At 61.8% G+C, this 15,747-nt stretch overlaps 8 protein-coding genes across 8 annotated transcripts; 3 read left to right on the top strand and 5 right to left on the bottom strand.

Annotated features, from left to right (window-relative positions):
• Positions 1 to 41: 41 nt before the first annotated feature.
• On the bottom strand, positions 42 to 1,621 carry COLE_06939 (uncharacterized protein; the record flags this gene model as incomplete). The annotated part of the gene is made up of 2 exons (XM_018422730.2): positions 42 to 1,145; positions 1,277 to 1,621. The coding sequence occupies 2 exons, from the start codon at positions 1,619 to 1,621 to the stop codon at positions 42 to 44; spliced, it is 1,449 nt and encodes a 482-aa protein (XP_018279969.1).
• Positions 1,622 to 1,922: 301 nt separating this feature from the next.
• On the top strand, positions 1,923 to 2,763 carry COLE_06938 (uncharacterized protein; the record flags this gene model as incomplete). The annotated part of the gene is made up of 5 exons (XM_018422731.2): positions 1,923 to 1,963; positions 2,026 to 2,223; positions 2,357 to 2,417; positions 2,451 to 2,561; positions 2,629 to 2,763. 5 exons carry the CDS (start codon positions 1,923 to 1,925, stop codon positions 2,761 to 2,763), a joined length of 546 nt encoding a protein of 181 aa, XP_018279970.1.
• A 1,491-nt stretch (positions 2,764 to 4,254) lies between these two features.
• On the bottom strand, positions 4,255 to 5,294 carry COLE_06937 (uncharacterized protein; the record flags this gene model as incomplete). The annotated part of the gene is made up of 2 exons (XM_018426559.2): positions 4,255 to 4,486; positions 4,519 to 5,294. 2 exons carry the CDS (start codon positions 5,292 to 5,294, stop codon positions 4,255 to 4,257), a joined length of 1,008 nt encoding a protein of 335 aa, XP_018279971.1.
• Positions 5,295 to 5,785: 491 nt separating this feature from the next.
• Positions 5,786 to 7,542, bottom strand: COLE_06936 (uncharacterized protein; the record flags this gene model as incomplete). The annotated part of the gene is made up of 3 exons (XM_065626510.1): positions 5,786 to 5,989; positions 6,023 to 7,142; positions 7,211 to 7,542. 3 exons carry the CDS (start codon positions 7,540 to 7,542, stop codon positions 5,786 to 5,788), a joined length of 1,656 nt encoding a protein of 551 aa, XP_065482204.1.
• A 762-nt stretch (positions 7,543 to 8,304) lies between these two features.
• On the bottom strand, positions 8,305 to 8,671 carry COLE_06935 (uncharacterized protein; the record flags this gene model as incomplete). Its single annotated transcript, XM_018427203.2, has 2 exons — positions 8,305 to 8,521; positions 8,586 to 8,671. The coding sequence occupies 2 exons, from the start codon at positions 8,669 to 8,671 to the stop codon at positions 8,305 to 8,307; spliced, it is 303 nt and encodes a 100-aa protein (XP_018279973.1).
• A 422-nt stretch (positions 8,672 to 9,093) lies between these two features.
• COLE_06934 (uncharacterized protein) lies at positions 9,094 to 10,040 on the top strand (the record flags this gene model as incomplete). The annotated part of the gene is made up of 2 exons (XM_018427205.2): positions 9,094 to 9,754; positions 9,802 to 10,040. 2 exons carry the CDS (start codon positions 9,094 to 9,096, stop codon positions 10,038 to 10,040), a joined length of 900 nt encoding a protein of 299 aa, XP_018279974.1.
• A 157-nt stretch (positions 10,041 to 10,197) lies between these two features.
• COLE_06933 (uncharacterized protein) lies at positions 10,198 to 10,641 on the bottom strand (the record flags this gene model as incomplete). Its single annotated transcript, XM_018427204.2, has 1 exon — positions 10,198 to 10,641. One exon carries the CDS (start codon positions 10,639 to 10,641, stop codon positions 10,198 to 10,200), a length of 444 nt encoding a protein of 147 aa, XP_018279975.1.
• A 2,231-nt stretch (positions 10,642 to 12,872) lies between these two features.
• COLE_06932 (uncharacterized protein) lies at positions 12,873 to 15,335 on the top strand (the record flags this gene model as incomplete). The annotated part of the gene is made up of 7 exons (XM_018422733.2): positions 12,873 to 13,118; positions 13,296 to 13,519; positions 13,598 to 13,627; positions 13,706 to 13,837; positions 13,952 to 14,192; positions 14,239 to 15,122; positions 15,200 to 15,335. The coding sequence occupies 7 exons, from the start codon at positions 12,873 to 12,875 to the stop codon at positions 15,333 to 15,335; spliced, it is 1,893 nt and encodes a 630-aa protein (XP_018279977.1).
• Positions 15,336 to 15,747: the final 412 nt, after the last annotated feature.

The following is a 15,747-nucleotide window of genomic DNA, read 5'->3' as shown; positions in this document are numbered from 1 at the left end:
ACGCACGGTTTTAACCACTACGTCATGCCATCATGCAATTGTTACAACTCGCGGTCGTTGCGGTATACGCGCCGCCACCAACGCCGACGCCTCGTCACACGGCGCGGCGCATCTGGGACAGATGAGGGGTTCTGCCACCCGTCGTCAGAGTATGCCCAGCCGTCGGCGTCGGTGCCTACATCGCTCCAGAGCCCGCACACATCCACGCGCCAGTCCTCGCCTGGGACAAAGTTCCAATTGTCCTTCAGACTCAAGACCATCGTCGGTCCCTCGTCGCCAACCTCCTCCGCCGCCCACGCGCTGTCGCCACGGCGCACCTTGACCCAGGGCGCGCGCTCGCCGGCGCGCAAGAACCGCACGGACCACGAGCCCGGTGGCAGCGGCGTCTTGGAGACAGCTGTGGGGTCAAGTCGCTCGTTCTCCCACACCTCTACCCGAGCGAGGAGTCGGCGACCGAGGTCGTCGGACAGAGCGTCCGTCATCACTGCTTCCTCTGCCATTGCGCGAGCCTGAAGAGCACGCTTGGAACGAGGGGCGGCCTCGATCGCCGCGATGAAGTTTGGGTGGAACAGGAGAGGAGGCGCGATACCCATCGGCAGCAGGAGGTACTTGATCGCCCATGCCGGCGTGAGCGGCAACAAAAGCGTCGGAGGAATGAGCGCGAGAATGACGGTGGACGGTGAGAGAGGGAAGCTCGTTGGCGCTGTGTCCTTGCCACCGATGAGGGTGAGGTACGGTATGGCGGTGTCAAAGACGTCGGCGATGAGACCCATGAGGTTCTGGATAGCCTGTATGTTCATGAAGTAGTCGACGGACGACTCAGCCTCCTTGGGCGGTACGACAGGCGCACCCTCCATCTCTGGCACCGTGGAGGCGCTGTACGAGTTTGGGTCAGCATCGCCGCCGATCCGCGCCGAACCAGCCGGCGTGGGTGCGAGGGTGACGCCGAACAGAGAGGGTACCGGGTTCCTGCGCTCCTGTAGCCATGTATAAATCACGAGCAGGACGGCGGTTGGGAGGAAAAGGAGCACGCGCGGCTGGAAGCAGATGAACGTCCACGTTAGGAGCCAAGCCCATGTCCAGGACGGCTTCTGCCAGAATAGCACCTCTTCAACGCGATCCTGTAGCCAAAAGATGGGTCCAACCTGCGGGTCAGCTTGTCCTACCACTCGCTGGAGGGGCGCACTGGACGCTCGACGCGGGCGGGCTGCACAGACCGCGCCGCCGCCTCCATCTCACACTCCAGCCCTCCTGCCACTACCACCTGCGCACTCACCTTGGTCACGAACCGCCTAAAGTTGTTGCTCATCACATTCAGGCCCAGCCCCTCTCTCTGGCTCGTGAGCTCCCTCGCCCGCCCGGGAGGGTGGTTGGACGGAAGCTTGGGGAGGTTGGCGGGCAACAGTGAGCTGAGCACAAGATCGGACACGTTGGTGCTCAGACTCGTCGTGGTGGGGATGAGCTTGCGCACGGGGGGCGCGCTCGGCGGCGGTGGGAAGACGGCGGATCCCGGCTGCGCGACCGCTGGTGGGGGGTTGGTCCCAGCCATGGCGTCGGGAGGAGGGAGGATGGGGACCCCGGCTAGCGGGATGGGGATGTATGGTGGGACGTCGTCGTCCATCACCGCGACAAGGAGTGTGATGGGTGGGGGGAGGACAGGATTACGAGAGTAAAAGAGCGAGAGAGTGTTGACGATTGACAAAATGGAGATTGAGGTGGCCGATGGAGATGGAGAGGAGGTTGTCGCGTGGTGACGTCTGCCGGCGCTCGGGAATGCCGGATGATCGGCTCGTCTCCGCGTTCCCAAAACTCGCCATCTCCATCACTCTTTCGCGCTTCCGCTTGCATCATCACTCCCAGCATCCTCGCCGCGCTGCAATCGACGTACAGCACGGGTACGCTGCACGACATTATCTAGCGCCATGTCGCGCTACTTTCGCAACCCCGCCGTGCGGTGGAGCGTGTGAGTAGCTGCTGCTCCCAACTTTTGAAGCCATGCTGCGCGTCCCACCATCCTGACTTCAGTGGCGTACTCTCCTGGATCCCAGTCGGCATCTTCGTTGTGCGACATGTCGTCGGATTGACCAAGGTCACGGGGGCGAGCATGCAGCCTGTGTTCAACCCCAACCTGCACAAGAACCCGCTGCAGAAGGACGTGTTGCTGCTCGACCGGCTGAGCATCCGCATGGGACAGTTGAAGCGGGGGGATATTGTGACGCTGTGGTGAGTCGAGCGTGGCGCTGGGTCAAGCGGTTCGCCTTGAGACCGACGGTCGGAGCGAGCATGGCCAGCATCGCTGCACGGCACGAGCACAGCCTCAATCTCACAACCTTCACTGATGAGAGTCTGACCCCAGGTCACCCCAGCAGCCCGAGAAGCTCATGGTCAAGCGTGTGATTGCACTCGAAGGAGATACAGTGAGTGTGTACATCATCAGCCTCTGACACCAGGTCTACCCCCTTCCACCAGCGCCTCCTCGCCCCGTACAGGTCCCCGCAGGGCATTGCTGGGTCGAAGGCGACTCGACGTTCCGCACCATCGACTCGAACACATATGGGCCAGTGAGTTTTGCTCACGGCGGGCGGCTCTCAGCTCGTACCACCCCACCATCCCCAAATCTCACACCAGGTTCCTCTTGGGCTGCTCGACGGGCGTGTCGTCTGCATCGTCCTCCCCTTCGACCGGTTCGGGATGGTGCCGAACGGCGTGGGGAAAAGCGCCGGGCGCGTGCTGCGGCAGGGCGAGGCGTACAGGATATCCTAGGGGACGGAGGCAGAGGGACACATATGGCATACGCATGGCATCACTACTTATCACTGTGGAACTGCCCACTGACCATGCTCACTGCTTCGCCGTAATCTCGCGCTATTAGGGTCACAGAACCTCGGGGAGGTTGCATATCGCTCTCGACAGCGGGGCTCGACGAAGGCCGTTGAGCCGTAAGCCATCCCCGCTTAGCCTCGGCACATGTCAGGGCTCATGAGGAGTCCTCATGAGCGCTGAGAGGTCCCCAGGCAGGGCGGGGCGCCCCGTGGATCCGAAGATTGGGAGCCATTCGTCATCTCTGCCGCGCCGCCGGCTTCTGTTGATCGCGGAAACTTATTACTGAAGACAGACGCCCGGCGACGCAGCAGTCATCCCAGTGGCCAGTGGTCTGTGTGGTTAGGAGGTAATTATGCGCGAAGGGGCCGTGTTGAACGCCAGGCTAGATGCAGAGGGCGTGTCATCGCTCGACATCTCAGAACTGCTCTGGGGTGTAGTTTTAGTGGCGGCCGAGAATGTAGTGCATATACACGACATCTGCGAGCAATGCAGCTCCCGTGCTTCTCAATGGTCGACCAGCGTCAGCCCGCGTGACGAGAGGTGCGCGTATTCGCAGCTTGACTTGGCCTTGAGATCGCGATGGGGTGCGCGCGGGGAACCTGCTGCACGACCACTTCCCACCCTGTCCTGCGGCCAGTTGAGTGTCTTCATGGTGTTCAGCCTTCGATTCCGCTCTTTTGTGTTTCCAACCGTCTGCAACTGCTGGATTGCGATATCGCCGGAAGAGCCCAGGAATTTTCGTCCCGCTCTCAGCCTATGCCGTATGCTTACGGAGGCGGTTTTGTCCAGGGTGGCACTCTATCTTGCCATTGAGGATCGAGGTCCCATCTTTTTTGAGCCCCTACTACGTGTGAGGGGGTAATGACGTCGGAGCTATGTTATGTTGTTACTGGTATCGTGGGAGCGGAGGGGTGTCCTGGTGTGGTGTGTATGCGTGGGGTTTGTGGGTAAGCACAATATTCATGGGGACTGCTGGTGAGAAGGGAGGTGACTGCTGGTAGAATGGAGATGAGTGATGACGGAGGTGTTGAGCAGCATCTTGGTGCTATATATGCAAACAAGCGAGCACTGCGTCGGGCTAAACGCTGGACGGCATTCTTTCTCGTCCACATCAGGCTTCGCACGGCGCAATCGCGGGATATGAGCCCATATCTGCTTCTGTCCTCGACGAGCTCGGCTTCGGCGTCGCTACATCGGCGCATGGTGTGACGATGCTTCCTGCGAGGACTGACTTCACACTCGCACGATGCAGGTCGAAGATATCTGACGCCACGCAGCGGTGCCACAGCTGCGCTCCCAAAAGTGGCGCCATTTCGGCGTATTTCAGACAATATCCACAGATCCATGGGACCATGAGGAGGGGCAAGCCCTCGCCTTCCGACACGACTCCTCACGCGTGCATCGCACCGCTTCCCACGCAGCTGCTCTCCACTACTCCTCCGCCACGGTGATGACGACCTTGCCCGCGGCCTTGCCGCCGTCGACCTTATCGTACGCGGCCTGGAACTCGTCAAACGGCACGACGCTATCGATGATAGGGCGCCATCCATGCGCATCAATGAGGTCGGCGATACGCGCGAGGTCGCTCCCGCGCGGCGACACGAGGAACCACTTGGCGACTTGGACGTGCTTATCCTGCGGCTGTGTCTGCGTCGGGTCGACGCTGCGTGAGCCCTGTCCGCGCAGACTACTCACCACACCGACAAAAACCGCCCGCCGGGCTTGAGCGCGGCCCACACCGCGCCCGTGTCCTTGCCCGTGCAGTCCAGGACTTGGTCGACGGCATTTGTCTTCGCCCACTCGTCCACCCGCTGCGTCCGATAGTCGATAACTTCAGCCGCGCCGGCTGCCCGCATCTCATCCCCTTTCGCCCCGCTGCCCAGCGCGACCATCGTCGCGCCCGCGGCCGTGCCGAACCGCAGCGCCCACATCCCCACCGACCCACTCGCGCCCGTCACGAGCACCTTCTTCCCATCGTTCCCCTTGCCCCCCTTGCCTTCAATGCCCTCCGCGTCCAACACGCCATGCTCAAATAGCCCCTGCCATGCCGTGAGGCTCGAGAGCGGCGTCGCGCTCGCCTCACTCCACCCAAGGCTTTGCGGTTTGCGTGCAACATTAGCGGCGGGGACGAGCGTGACTTCGCGCAGTGTGCCGGAAAGCCACGCGTCGAGGCGGAACATGACGGCGTCGCCCGGCGCGAAGGCGGCGCCGGCGGGCGACGCGAGCACGACGCCGGCGCCCTCCGTGCCCGGCACGCGGTGGGTGCGGTGCGTGAAGAGCGTGGGGAACGCGAGCTCCCACGTCAGCTCGCCAAGACAGGGCGAGGTTCCGCGCACGGCGATGATGTAGTCGTCTGCACTGGGGGCGGGGAGAGGCAGGGTGGTGGCGACCAGGGCGGAGGTCGCGGGGTCGGGCTGGATGACGGCGCGCGCGGGGGCGGTGTAGTCGGTGGGTGCGGAGGTGGTGGACATGGCTGTGATGGGTGAGTACGGTTGGGGGGGTCAGTATAAATACGGGCTGCGTCGGCGACCGAGTGCGGAGAGGCGACAAGTGACGCATGCGGTGCGGAATGCAATACGAAGCGAGGTGCGGTGTTGACGGCAAGAGACGGGCCAGACGGGTGTTCCGTCTCCGCTGAGTCATGAGGTTGCATGTGGGCTGCACCAGATCTGCATGCGAGCGCCAGCGCCGACAGCAGGCTGATATATCAGCGGGCGTCAAGGGACGATGGGTGAGGCGCTCGGCGTGGTGTTCCCGCAGCCCTCCAGTCGACCGGAGGCGAGGCACACACTCAGCTTCTCATGTATCCGATAGCCAGATGCACAGCACCTCGATGCCTGCACGAGGGGCTGACCTAAGCGGCGCCGAGGCGCACATTACCCAAACCCATGCATCCCTTCCCAAACTGCTACAACTGTGCGACTGCGCCACTGTGCCACTACCACACTCCTCATCACACCCGCTACAACCTCGCCGCCGCCTTGCTCTCATACTCGGCCTGCGCGCGCTTGCGCAGATCTTTGCGCAAGATCTTGCCGCTGGGGGACTTGGGGATTGCGTCGACAACCACGACGCCGCCGCGGAGCTTCTTGTGCTGCGCGACGCGCGCCGCCACCCACGCCTGCACGTCCTTCACGAGGGCCTCGTACTCGCCCTTCCCCACGCTCTCCGCCGCAACAACGTACGCGCGCGGCATCTCCGTGACTTCGGCGGCATCGTACACCCCCACCACACCGGCATCCACGAGCCGCGGGTGCGTGAGCAGGAGCGCCTCGAGCTCGGCCGGCGCGACCTGGAAGCCCTTGTACTTGATGAGCTCTTTGACGCGGTCCACGACCTTGTACCACCCGTGTTCGTCGCGCACGAGGACGTCGCCGGTGCGGAACCAGCCGCCGAGCGCCATCGTCTCGGCCGTCGCGGCGGCGTTGTTGTGGTATCCCTTCATGACGCTCGGCCCGCGCACCCACAGCTCGCCGGGCGCGCCGCGCGCCGCATCCGTGCCGTCAGGCAGCACGAGGCGCGCTTGGTACGTCGGGAGGAGGCGGCCGACCCACCCCTGCCGGCCGCCGGCGAGCACGTCGGCGCGCTTCATCGCCGTGATCCCCGGCGTCGTCTCCGTCATCCCGTACCCCTGGATGCTCACGCACCCAGGGAACTTTTTCTCAAACGCCGCCGCGAGCTCGGGCGACAGCGGTGCGCCGCCGGACATGATCGTGCGCATGGACGAGATGTCGTACTTGGCCGTATTGGGGGAGTGGAGGAAGCGGAGGATGAGCGGGGGCACGAGGAGGCCGTGGGTGACCTTGTATTTCTGGATGGCTTCGAGCACGGGGATCTCGTCGAAGCGGGGGAGGACGACGACGGGCGCGCCGAACGTCAGCGGCTGTAGGAGCGAGATTGTCAGGCCGTAGATGTGCGACATGGGGAGGAAGCCGAGGACGACATCCCCGTTCGGGCCGCAGTCCAAGTGGTAGCTGCAGTTGTTGGCCTGGAGCTGCGAGGTGAAGTTGAAGTGGGTCGTCATCACGCCCTTGGGCAAGCCTGTCGTGCCGGAGCTGTACGACATCCACGCTGTTTCGTTCGAGGCGACGCCGTCAAAGTGTTCGGGCTCGACGGGGTCGGCGAGGATCTCGGCGAGGCACTTGTAGGGCGAGTTCGCGGGTTTGTGTTCCGGCCGGCAGAGGAGGATGACGCGGGAAGGGGGGAGCGGGCGCGAGAGGTGTTCGCGCGCCTTCTCAAAGTTCGGGAGGAGCTCGGGGTCGACGAAGACAGCTGAGGAGCCCGAGTCGTTGAGCTGGTGTGCGACTTCGGCGGGGGCGCTGGGGTCAGAGCTGCTTACGTAGCGGAGCGAGGGGAGAGGGCAAGGAGAATGAGAGGAGAAACCCACTAGGCATAGTTCGCAGGGCTGACGACCACACCCGCGGCCAAACATCCGTATGCGGCATTCACCCATTCGAGCGAGTTGTATCCCCAAACGCCGGCGACGTCGCCGCGCCTGATCCCCAGCGCACGCAAGCCGCCCGCGAGCCGGAGCGCGAGGTCGCGCAGCCCGGCGCGCGTCAGCGTCGTGCCGTCCCTGCCATCGATGAATGCCGGGAGAGACGGGTCGAACTCTTGCAGCGGCGACACGCCCTGCAGCCCGGGGAGGATGTAGTCGAAGATGGAGATCTGGGGGAGGTAGGGCGCAGGGAGCTCGGACTCGTAGATCGTGAGCGGCATTGTGGTTAGTGGGTTAGAGAGGGTCAGAGGAGGGGGTGGCATATATGTAAATGATGAGAGACAGCAAGAGAGCAAGAGGAATGCCCGGACGGATCACGTCCGGAGGCCCGGATACATGGTCTCCGGGGCGGGGGCGGGGGCGGGGCCGCGAGCGCGCGGCATGCGCTGGCGGTGACTCCGGGAGTCACCCCCGGACTGCCCACTTCTGCTATCTCTGCGACGCTTGCTGGAACAGGATGGCTTACGCAAGGCCCCCGCAAGACCCCGCAAGACCCGGTCTCGCCCGCCGCATGTCACGCCCCCGCCTGACTGCTGTATGGCAGCTGAGGGTGCCCATCTACATCTAATCTATAGAGCAATTCACAGCTGCGTCAGGCCTGGTGTGGAATGCACACAGATGCAAGTATCTATACAGCGCTCGGCTCAGGCGACGAACTGGTGTGGACAAGACTTTGGCGGGTGTTGCTGTACAAGCGGCGGTGGATCTACAGTACACGAGGATGGACCTATACAAAAGGGTGTGGGGCAGGGTTGCCCAGTCGAGCAGACTCGTATGAGACGAAATGTTGAAGAATTGTGTGCGGAATATGACGAGCAAGACGAGTGCCTTCCGAGTCCGCTAGGCCAGCACCGAGCGGTGACACTACGAGACGATGTTATGTACACGGACGGAGGAGAGGAGAAACTTGAGAACCTGTGAACCAGATGAACTCGTGCCCCTGGCCGTGGTGCAATAGCGACGACGGAGTTTGCGCCGAGTTATCACCCGAAGGTCAACCACTTGTTTACCCACCGCTCCTCGTAGACGGTCTGGCGTTTGAACACCTCGTGCTTGTCTGGGTCATCAAACATCATCGGCGGTAACATGCCGTAGCACAACCCGTTGCCCCGGGGATAGATGAAGTAGATCTCGGGTGACGAGTCATCTGTCGCGGCGCCTGCGTCATGGAAGGCGCGAATCAACGCGGGGAACGAGGTACTAGTGTCAGTAACCTACAGAACAAGAAACAATATCGCGCAACAGGTACCGACTGGGTACTCACGCATAGCTCGATGGTGAGATCAAACTGTTGTCCCACAGGTATCCAAGGTTGTCCTCGAGGGTACCGAGGTCCTCGACAAGTAGCATGCAAAGCTCGCCGCTTTCGCTCGTCCAAAGACTGTAGAAGCGAGCAAGCTCGCGGCCTTGAAGAGACGCGAGATGAGTGAAGTCGTCCGCGACGGTGTCAAAGTCGACCACAGGATTCCCTTCTTCGCCACGAGCGCACGCACCGAGCGTGACGGGTTACAGTGAAGGGTGGCACGGTAGACGTCAAGTGCAGGCTGGGGGTCAAGAAGTTCGGAGAGCGTCAACGTCCACGTCGGCAGCGGCGTCTTGAGAACAGGAGAGTCGCCATCCGATGAGCGATCGGAGCTCAGCGAGGGTAGGGATGAGGCGGGCTGTAGACTAGCCTCGCTTGTCGCAGAGTGGCCAGACTGGACCTTATCTTCAGAGCGAGTGGGCGAGGGCTGTTGAGGCCCAGTGGCGGTGGCATCGTCCTGGGCGAGGCCATGCAAATTGGGAGGGACGTCGCAAACGAACAGCAGGTCCTGGTCTTGCACAGCAGGTCCTGGTCTTGCGGTAGCGTGACCGTGGCTTCATGGCGCTCGCCGACGTACGCATTGAGGCGAAGCGTCGATGGTGGTTCTTGCATGGAGACGGTTGTTGTAGTGGGGAAGTCCCGATTGTTGCCTCCCGCACCTCGTCATCCGTCTCAAGGCGTCACGTTGCGCGCACGCTTCCGAGGTTGGCTGACCATGCCTTCCGTCTGCATCCTGAGACGACTCCGAACCTCCGTCGAGGAGCTCCCTCGCTTGCCCAGCAGGCAACAACGCGTCTGTCGGTGCAGGTCCCGCGAAGGCCGCGGCCACAAAGGGAGTGATGGGCACAACTCACCTGCCGCCCCCAGCAACAACTTGCCTTCTGGCATGACATGCGAGGACGTCACAGTTAATAGGAGCATGGCGTCCATGTTGCCGTCAAGTCGTGCATGCAACATCAGGGCGAGCGGAACAGAGGTTTCCGGCAGCCGGCAAGCGATAGCCCGGCAACGCCGTAGACGTTACTTGTACTGCTGGACTATCGAATACATGGTCATACGTGACACTGGTGATGACAGTTCCGACAAGGATGCCGAACAGCTCATGTTCGCAGTGGACAGAGGCACACACAATGGCGTTAGCAGGCCCGTCATTCAGTGGTCCGCGCGTTTCACATACGACGGTGCAGGGAACTTTCCAATCCTACAAGACCTGAGGGCAGAGACGTTGCGAAGTCTGAGCCGGTGGTGAGTGACAGTGATCCGCTCGTCACATTGTCGCATAATGGGCTGGGGCTGAGATATCGCGCGTCCGTGATAGATCGGGTATGGCTCGGATCTCGGGGCTTGTCTGCGTGCGGGTCAGGCAGCTACCACCGCGGTCAGCGGGCAGGAAGAGCACGCCCGTGTCGTCGTTAGTTCCGGTGCATGCAGCGTGCGTGCAACATGCGTGGTGTCGTGTGGATTAGCATGCGGAGATGGCATACTATGTCTGTTCGGTTCGGCCTCTCGGCCGACATCTCGCCCGCCACGCCGCTGCGTGATAGGCGACGTCGCTTGATTTCGTTCATCTCCATTACTCAATTGTAGCCGCGCAGCCGGAGCCGTAATCGCGGGCGGACCATGTTCGCTCGCTTATAACCTTGTCGCGAACGCGAGTCGGCGTGGGGTGTATATAGTCGGCGTTGGTCGTTTTGTTCTGTCCATCGCCCATCCACATGCACGGCTGAACGGCTTCCGAGGCAGAGGTAGGGGCGGCAGCGGACTCACGGTGACCTGTCGATCGTCGAGCGGACGAGGTGCTCGTGGCCCGTCTTTCCCATCTTGTCAGACAAAGACTCCCCTCCGCGACAAGAGACCTTGCACAACTTGCAGCTTGACCACCAAGCTTGACCGCTCTCTCCCCCGTGATCCCCCAATCCCACTCCAACCACCCAGCCGCACCGCCGTCTCCACCTCTCCACCCCCGTACCCATATTCCTCCAGCTGCCCCCTCCCCCGCCTCCATCCCACCCCACATTCCACCCCTCCTATCCCTGCTCTACTCTCCTAGCCCACCTCCTCACGTTGGACTCGCTCGGGGATAGAGCGCGCCAGATCTCTTGTCTCAGGTCACGTCTTGGCGATCTCGCGAGCTGGCGAGCTAACTGGCGAGGGTTCCGCACGCGCGATAGAGCGCTCAAGCCAATCGGGCCAACCGCAAGGACGAGCCAGTCGGAACGACCCCAGTGGCCCCCGTCGGCCCCACAGTGCCTGCGTCCGCACTACGCCCGCCTGCGCACGCGCCCGCCAAGTTGGTCAGACAGCATGATACATCGACGGAAGAGGGCGGAACTGGGACGGAAATGACACTAAACGAAACTGGACTGGACGACTCTATACTACACATCGGCGAGCGCTCGCGATCCGTGCTCTCGCGCTCTCGCGCTCACGGCGCAACAACGTCCGTCTTGTACTTGCCCCAAACCTTGTCCCAGGCCGCGCGTCCGCCGGCATCAATCACGTCGCCGTGGCACGGCACGATACGGTCAAACTTTGCCGCGAAGATGGGCACGAGCTCCTTCTTCATGAGGCTGGGCGTGAGCGCCAGCGTGCGCGCAACTCACTCGTTGTCCGCTACGACGCCGTTGATCAGGCGCTCGTGCACCATGCTGCCGGGCGCCATCCAGCTGCCGCTGCCGAGCAGGCGGAACCAGAGGGGCAGCCCGGCGCGGCTGTACTGCTCGTTCGGGGGCATGTTGAAGAGCATGTCGGCTTGCAGCAGCGTGCCGCTCGGATGGTGCAGTGCCATGAGCTCGTCGTTGCGGTGTGCCGCGACTTGGTGCAGCGTGATCTGGGTTAGCGGGAACAGAGGAGGCGCACTTCAGGCTCGAAGCCGTATTTCTTGTCTTGGCCGCCGGCGCCAAAGAGGCCAGCCCAGTTCACGTCGGGCTTTTCGTCTTTGAAGCGCGACACGCCGATGGGTCTGGGTTAGAGAGAGCGGGGCAAGGGACTTACTGCGCAGAGGGGAAGGCTTCGGCCCATGACTTGATGTTTATGCCGTGCTCGCCGTCAGGCGTGACGAGCCATTTTACGTCGCCGCCGAGGAGAGAGAGAGCCTCCTTGGTCGCGGCGGTGAGCGGGTGTGAGACGTAGACGAAGATGCCTTTGTCGCCGAGGCTGATGGCGGTGCTGCGGCCGCCGATGGGGACGGTGTTGAAGCGGGCCTGGTGTGAGTGGGGGGGAAGGACGGAAGAGAGGGCGGAGTAGAATCTGGGGACCCCGGGGGGAGGGGAGGGGGATGCAAGGTGCGGCTTCGGCGTGGCGTCGGCATGTGGCGGGGTAGGGATCGGGGTGAGGGAGGCCGAGGAGGAGGCCAGTGCATGCCTTGCCAAGGCCCAAGGCCGGGGACGGAGAGATCAAGAGACCACGGTAAAGACAAGTGACATACAAAGGGGACACTGAAGGTGAGCATGCCAGGGATGAGCTCGCGGATGACGAGTGTCTGGTCCCTGGAATCGGTGGAGGCGGGTGCCAGCTTGGCGTAGTCGTGAGGAGGGCCAGGAGGAGACGCGGAGGCGGAGGATGCCATGGTGGATAACGAGGACGAGGTTGAGAGTCTGGGAGCAGCAAATGGGTGGCGAGAGGCAGCCAGAGATGTCAGCCGTGCGAGGCGGAATAGAGCGAGTCGGGACAGGATGGGGGGGAGGCTTTGGAGTAGGAGAATAGGAGGTATGAGAGAGGTGGAGAGAGAGAGAGAGAGCAAGAGGTCGAGGAGAGAGATCGAGAGGAGCGGTGGTGGGATCGCGAGGAGCCTCCTCCACTCTCCAACTACGTCCGCGGTCGATTGTGGACATGACGTCCGTCGACTGGCCACTGGTCCGGTCACTGATAGCCGAGGTCACGTGACTCTGGAGCGGACTCTATAATCGCCGCAGTAAACCCCCCTCCCCCAGAGTGAGTGATCGGTATGTCGGTGGAAGAGCGGCGTTTGATTGTTGGGCCCAGAGTGGAGGCCCCTCCCCATGCAATCAGGGCAATCAGGGGGGGGGGGGGGGGCCGGGGGGGCCAAAGGAGATTGGCGGCGCGCGTTTGTTGCGACGGAGACGACGAGCAAGAGGTGGTCTCTCTTCATCTCTTTCATCTCTTTCATCTCTTTCATCTCTTTCATCGTTCTCATCCTCTTCATCTTCATCCTCCTCCTCTCTGTCTCTTGTCTTTTCCCTCCCCCTTGACATCACTCCATCACTTCCCCCCACACCACCACCCACCATGTCAACCAGCCCCGAACTCTCCATGGATCCCTTCCTCGCTCTCTTCGCAGGCGACCCAACAACAAACTCCACAACAACAACCACAACAACCATCGCAGACCTCACTCCATCCACAGCAAGCGCTTCTCCTCCAGAACCAGGAGGTCAACGATCTCGCTCAGGCTGCTTCACTTGCCGTCGTCGCAAAGTCAAGTGTGACGAGTCGAGACCCATCTGCGAAAAGTGCCAGATCGGACAGCGCGAGGTATGTGGCGCCACCCCCTCCCCCTCTCTTTTGGTCATCTGGTCATCTGGCTTCTTTCCCTCTGGCCAATGTCTCGCTGGTCGAGCTGGTCGAGCTGGTCGTGCCGGTCGTGCCGCTCGATCGCCAAGGCGAATGACCCTCCCTCTAACAGCTCGCCCACCCCCGCTGACCCAACAGTGCACCTGGCCACCCGATGACCCAGTCCAGCGTCGCAAGAATCGTCCGCGCAAGCCCCGCACTCACACCGTCTCGGAGCCTCCCAAGCGTCGATTCAAGCTCCCATTCCATGCACCCGAGACCTTTGTATCCTCCCTCCAGACTTCAATCGTCTCGGTCAAGGGCAAGGAACGCGAGGTGGAGCTCATCCCCGACAGCCTTCGTGCTGAGATGATGATGGACCCGTACGTTTTTCCCAGCCGCTGACACTTGCCGTGTCCCACTGCTCCATTCCCATGCTCATCACGCTGACACCATTACAGATCATTCCTCCAGCCCTATTTTCCCTCTGTGTGAGTTTGGTCTCCCAGCTCTTCTCTCTCTCTCTCGCGCGCGCGCACCCAACTTTTTCCGCTGATACCTCTCCTCAGAGACGAGCGCCTCGTTATCCGCCACTATTTGTCCCGCACCGTGCACATTATCCTTGCTTTCGAGGCGCCCCACAATCCTTGGAATCCATGGCTTACCGTGCACGCGCCTCTAGCCTTTACACATTTACCAGGGTAAGTTGCACTTTCCAATTCCATCCTTATTCCGCCTTGGTTCCAAAGATTCAAAGGCCGGCATATCGGCATGCCGCCCTCATGCCACTCTTTGATCGGATCTAACCATCACAGGGTATCCCCGGCGGCGGACGCCCTTCGGACAGCCATGCTCGCAGTAGGAGCCGTGCATTTGCGCTACGTCTCCAATCCAGACGACCAGGAGGGTGCTTGGCGTATCACCCGCGCTACACGCCCTCGCGTTCTCGAGCTTGTGCGCTGTGCTCTCGAAGGCCCCGACGGTACACCAAAGAGCATTGACAAGACCGAAGTCGAGCTGGTCCTTGCCGCCCTGCTGAGCTGCATCATTGCAAGCGTGAGTGGTGGCCGTGAGCGTGAGCGAGCGCATTGCTAATTACAAGTCACTCGCTGCCGACGAAGCATGGCACTCGCTCATCACACAAGTCCTATCCTTGATCAGCCGCATGGGTGGAGCTCAGGCACTGCTTGTCGACTCGCCGCGCGACCACCTGTCACCATCGCGTTTCGTGTTTGAGCAGCTCGCGATCCGTGACGTTTTCGGGTGCATGACGACCGAGCTGGCACCTTCGATATTGCGTGATGCCTTCACGCCGTGGTTCTTTGAGGCCGAGAGCTGGAGCACCAACGAGAACGAGTGGGAGTCGATCGAGCGCATGTTCGGCATGAGCCGCGGCATGGTCGACCTCATCGCCCGCGCGTGCACCCTCGTCTCGCGTGTTCGCGAGAAGGGCTACCTCCTCACAGAACATCACTCGGCTGAGCCGCACGTCTCGTCCCTGCTTCTCCGCCTACCACCGCGTGCCACCGCTCGCCTGCCTCAGAACGGCAGCATGGCCGAAATTCAGTCCGGCGGCACCCTCACAACGGCCACGACTCCCGGTGGCACTGTTACGCTCACGAACGCTCCCACTGCCACCCTTACAGAGAAGCAGGAACTCGAGGAGCAGGCCAACGGCCTCCTGGCCGAGCTCAAGGTGTGGGACAATGCCTGCAACTTTACACCCTTCCACCCGCGAACCCAGTATGGCAACATTGCGTACCGCCACGCGACCAAGATACGCCTGCACCGTGTCGTCTTTGGCGTGTCCTCAACCGACCCACGCATCGTGAGCGCATCACGCGCCATCATAGAGCTCGCCAAGGAAATGCTCGCCATGTACGGTCGCATCGTTTGGCTCACGTGGCCCCTCGTCATCGCGGGCTTCCACATCCCCAAGGGCGACCCGATGCGCCAGTCGGCCGTGGAACTCTTGTCCGAGTTTGGGTGAGTGCAGAGCTCCGAGCGGGGTCTTCTCCGGACCTTGCCGGTTGACCAACCATCGGAACGATCTCTGACCCCAGCCCTCACGCTTGCTTTGACAACCGCGCAGCAAGCCATATGATGGAGACGTTCTGGCGCTATCACGACAATGACCCGGAGGATCTGACGCCATGGGAGGTCGCGCAGCGCATGAACTCGCGCCCATTCCTCGACTGAGCAGCGCGCGCGCCATCAAACCACCACCCAAAACGCCACTGTTTGGCACCCATGAATCATCAACCCTAAGTTATTAGTAAAAGTCTAGTTTGTACACGAGGCTCTTAAGAGCAGGGTAGGAATCGGAAGAGACTGTGGAAACGTTGTATCAGAAGGAATGCAAATACGCCCAATACGCCAAGTGCACGAGCCCGGATCTTTGATTTGATCACATGCCCCGAAGATGAGCCGAAGATGAGCCAGATTTAGTGTGCTATCCTATCAGCCTGCCGCGGGCTAATAGTGAATTGTGTAAAAGGCCGACGCATTGAGGACATTGAGGACGCCGGCACGGGTACGAGGAGAGGCCGATGCGCCGAGCCAACGCAACGCCGAGCACCGAGCACCGAGGCCGAGGCCGATAGGAGACCGA

The sequence above is a fragment of the Cutaneotrichosporon oleaginosum genome (genome assembly GCF_008065305.1).
Source record: "Cutaneotrichosporon oleaginosum strain ATCC 20508 chromosome Unknown ATCC20508_contig06, whole genome shotgun sequence".
In the NCBI taxonomy this organism is placed as follows: Eukaryota; Fungi; Basidiomycota; class Tremellomycetes; order Trichosporonales; family Trichosporonaceae; genus Cutaneotrichosporon; species Cutaneotrichosporon oleaginosum.
This window is presented reverse-complemented; position numbering and strand designations above follow the sequence as displayed.